This window comes from Anoplophora glabripennis, unplaced genomic scaffold (assembly GCF_000390285.2).
Source record: "Anoplophora glabripennis isolate ALB-LARVAE unplaced genomic scaffold, Agla_2.0 scaffold821, whole genome shotgun sequence".
In the NCBI taxonomy this organism is placed as follows: domain Eukaryota; kingdom Metazoa; phylum Arthropoda; class Insecta; order Coleoptera; family Cerambycidae; genus Anoplophora; species Anoplophora glabripennis.
Genome location: NW_019417059.1, coordinates 80,519 through 82,079, shown reverse-complemented (window position 1 = coordinate 82,079; position 1,561 = coordinate 80,519). Strand labels below are relative to the sequence as shown.

The window sequence follows — 1,561 nt, the reverse complement described above, 5'->3', positions numbered from 1 at the left end:
ATACAATACAATACAATACAATACAATAATTACAATACAATACAATACAATAAATATATAAAAAAGAAGATTAAAAGCATCTGCAATTTAATAAAATTAATAATAATAAAATATTTTTATATTTAATTATTAATTTTACTAAATTTTGCAGCGATGACCTCATATTTTTTCTTTGTCTCGTTGGCAGACCGCTCCTTCCTGTCGAGGGAGAGCTCCTGCGCATCAAGGAGCCGGATCTGTTCCCTGAGGGTCTCTCTGTGAACCCTCAGTGACTTTTTTTCCCCTTGATGCGGGATATGAGGTCTTCGGTGCTTTTAATTTTCTTTTTTATATTATTCATTTTGCCGTCCACTCTCTGACGGAATTCCGCCCTCCGCTGCAGCTCTTCATTTATAATTTTTAACCAATCCTCGGAATCGTCTGAGGTGGTGGATGAAGATGTGGATAGCGTTGGTGAGAGCGACCGGACGGACGAAGATGGCCTCATATTCTTCCTTGCCGGATGCATATTTTTGCCTCTGCAACAAAAATTAACACATAATAATTTATATATTTCTCCAGAATGTCTTCAGATTTTTTTTTAAATTTATTTTTTGAATATTTACCTGGAAGGAAGTGCTGGAGCTTCGTGAGATGCCGCCGGATTTTGAAAATCGTCATCATCATCAATTTGTGTCACAATTTTTCTTTTAGCCGCCGCCTTTGATGAGCAGCTTGGCACCGAAGCCTCCATATGTATAATGGTGTCGATGGCCAAGTCGAGTTGTTCATCGGATATTCTGTATGAAAAAAACGAAAAAATGGTTTAAAAAAACGTTGAAAAATATTAGAAAAAAACTTACGCTTCATTTATGGCGGCGTCGATTGCAGGACCACTTTCCTCGCACATCTCTTGCAGCTCCAGGCGGGCCTCTTCAGATAAAGATGAGCACATGATGATAATATTAAAAAATTGACTTTAGTACAAGACGTTGTTTACTCAGCTTGTAGAAGACTGAATAATATTTAACGAATTCAGTAAACTTATATATCAAATTGTTGCAACTTACACAGTAATACGAACATCCGGCGAATTCCGTTGAACTGTACAGGTCACTTAACTCTTTGATGTCAGCTAAAATATTGTTACATAGTTATTCTTTGAGAATTGTGATCTGACACCATTTCCTGCTAAGTTAGCAAAAAATGTAATTTGACGCCGTGCTTTGTAATTTGACCCCATTTCCTGCTGAGTAAGCAAAAAAATGTTATTTGACACCATGCTGTGTAATTTGACAACACGATTTGTAATTTGACACCGTGTTTTGTAATTTGACACGGTGTTTTGTAATTTGACACCTTTGTTTTGAAATTTGACACCTTTGTTTTGAAATTTGACACCGTCTTTTGTAATTTGACACCTTTGTTTTGAAATTTGACACCGTGTTTTGTAATTTGACACCGTGTTGTGTAATTTGACACGATTTGAAATTTGACACAGTATTTTGTAATTTGACACCTTTGTTTTGAAATTTGACACCGTGTTTTGTAATTTGACACCTTTGTTTTGAAATTTGACACC

General features: G+C 35.9%; 1 protein-coding gene across 1 annotated transcript; it reads right to left on the bottom strand.

The window, feature by feature from the left end:
• Positions 1 to 182: 182 nt before the first annotated feature.
• On the bottom strand, positions 183 to 934 carry LOC108909912. Its single transcript, XM_018714381.2, has 3 exons — positions 843 to 934; positions 606 to 779; positions 183 to 518 (listed from the first exon to the last, which is right to left on the bottom strand). The coding sequence occupies exons 1-3, from the start codon at positions 932 to 934 to the stop codon at positions 266 to 268; spliced, it is 519 nt and encodes a 172-aa protein (XP_018569897.1). The 3' UTR covers positions 183 to 265.
• Between the last annotated feature and the right edge of the window lie 627 nt (positions 935 to 1,561).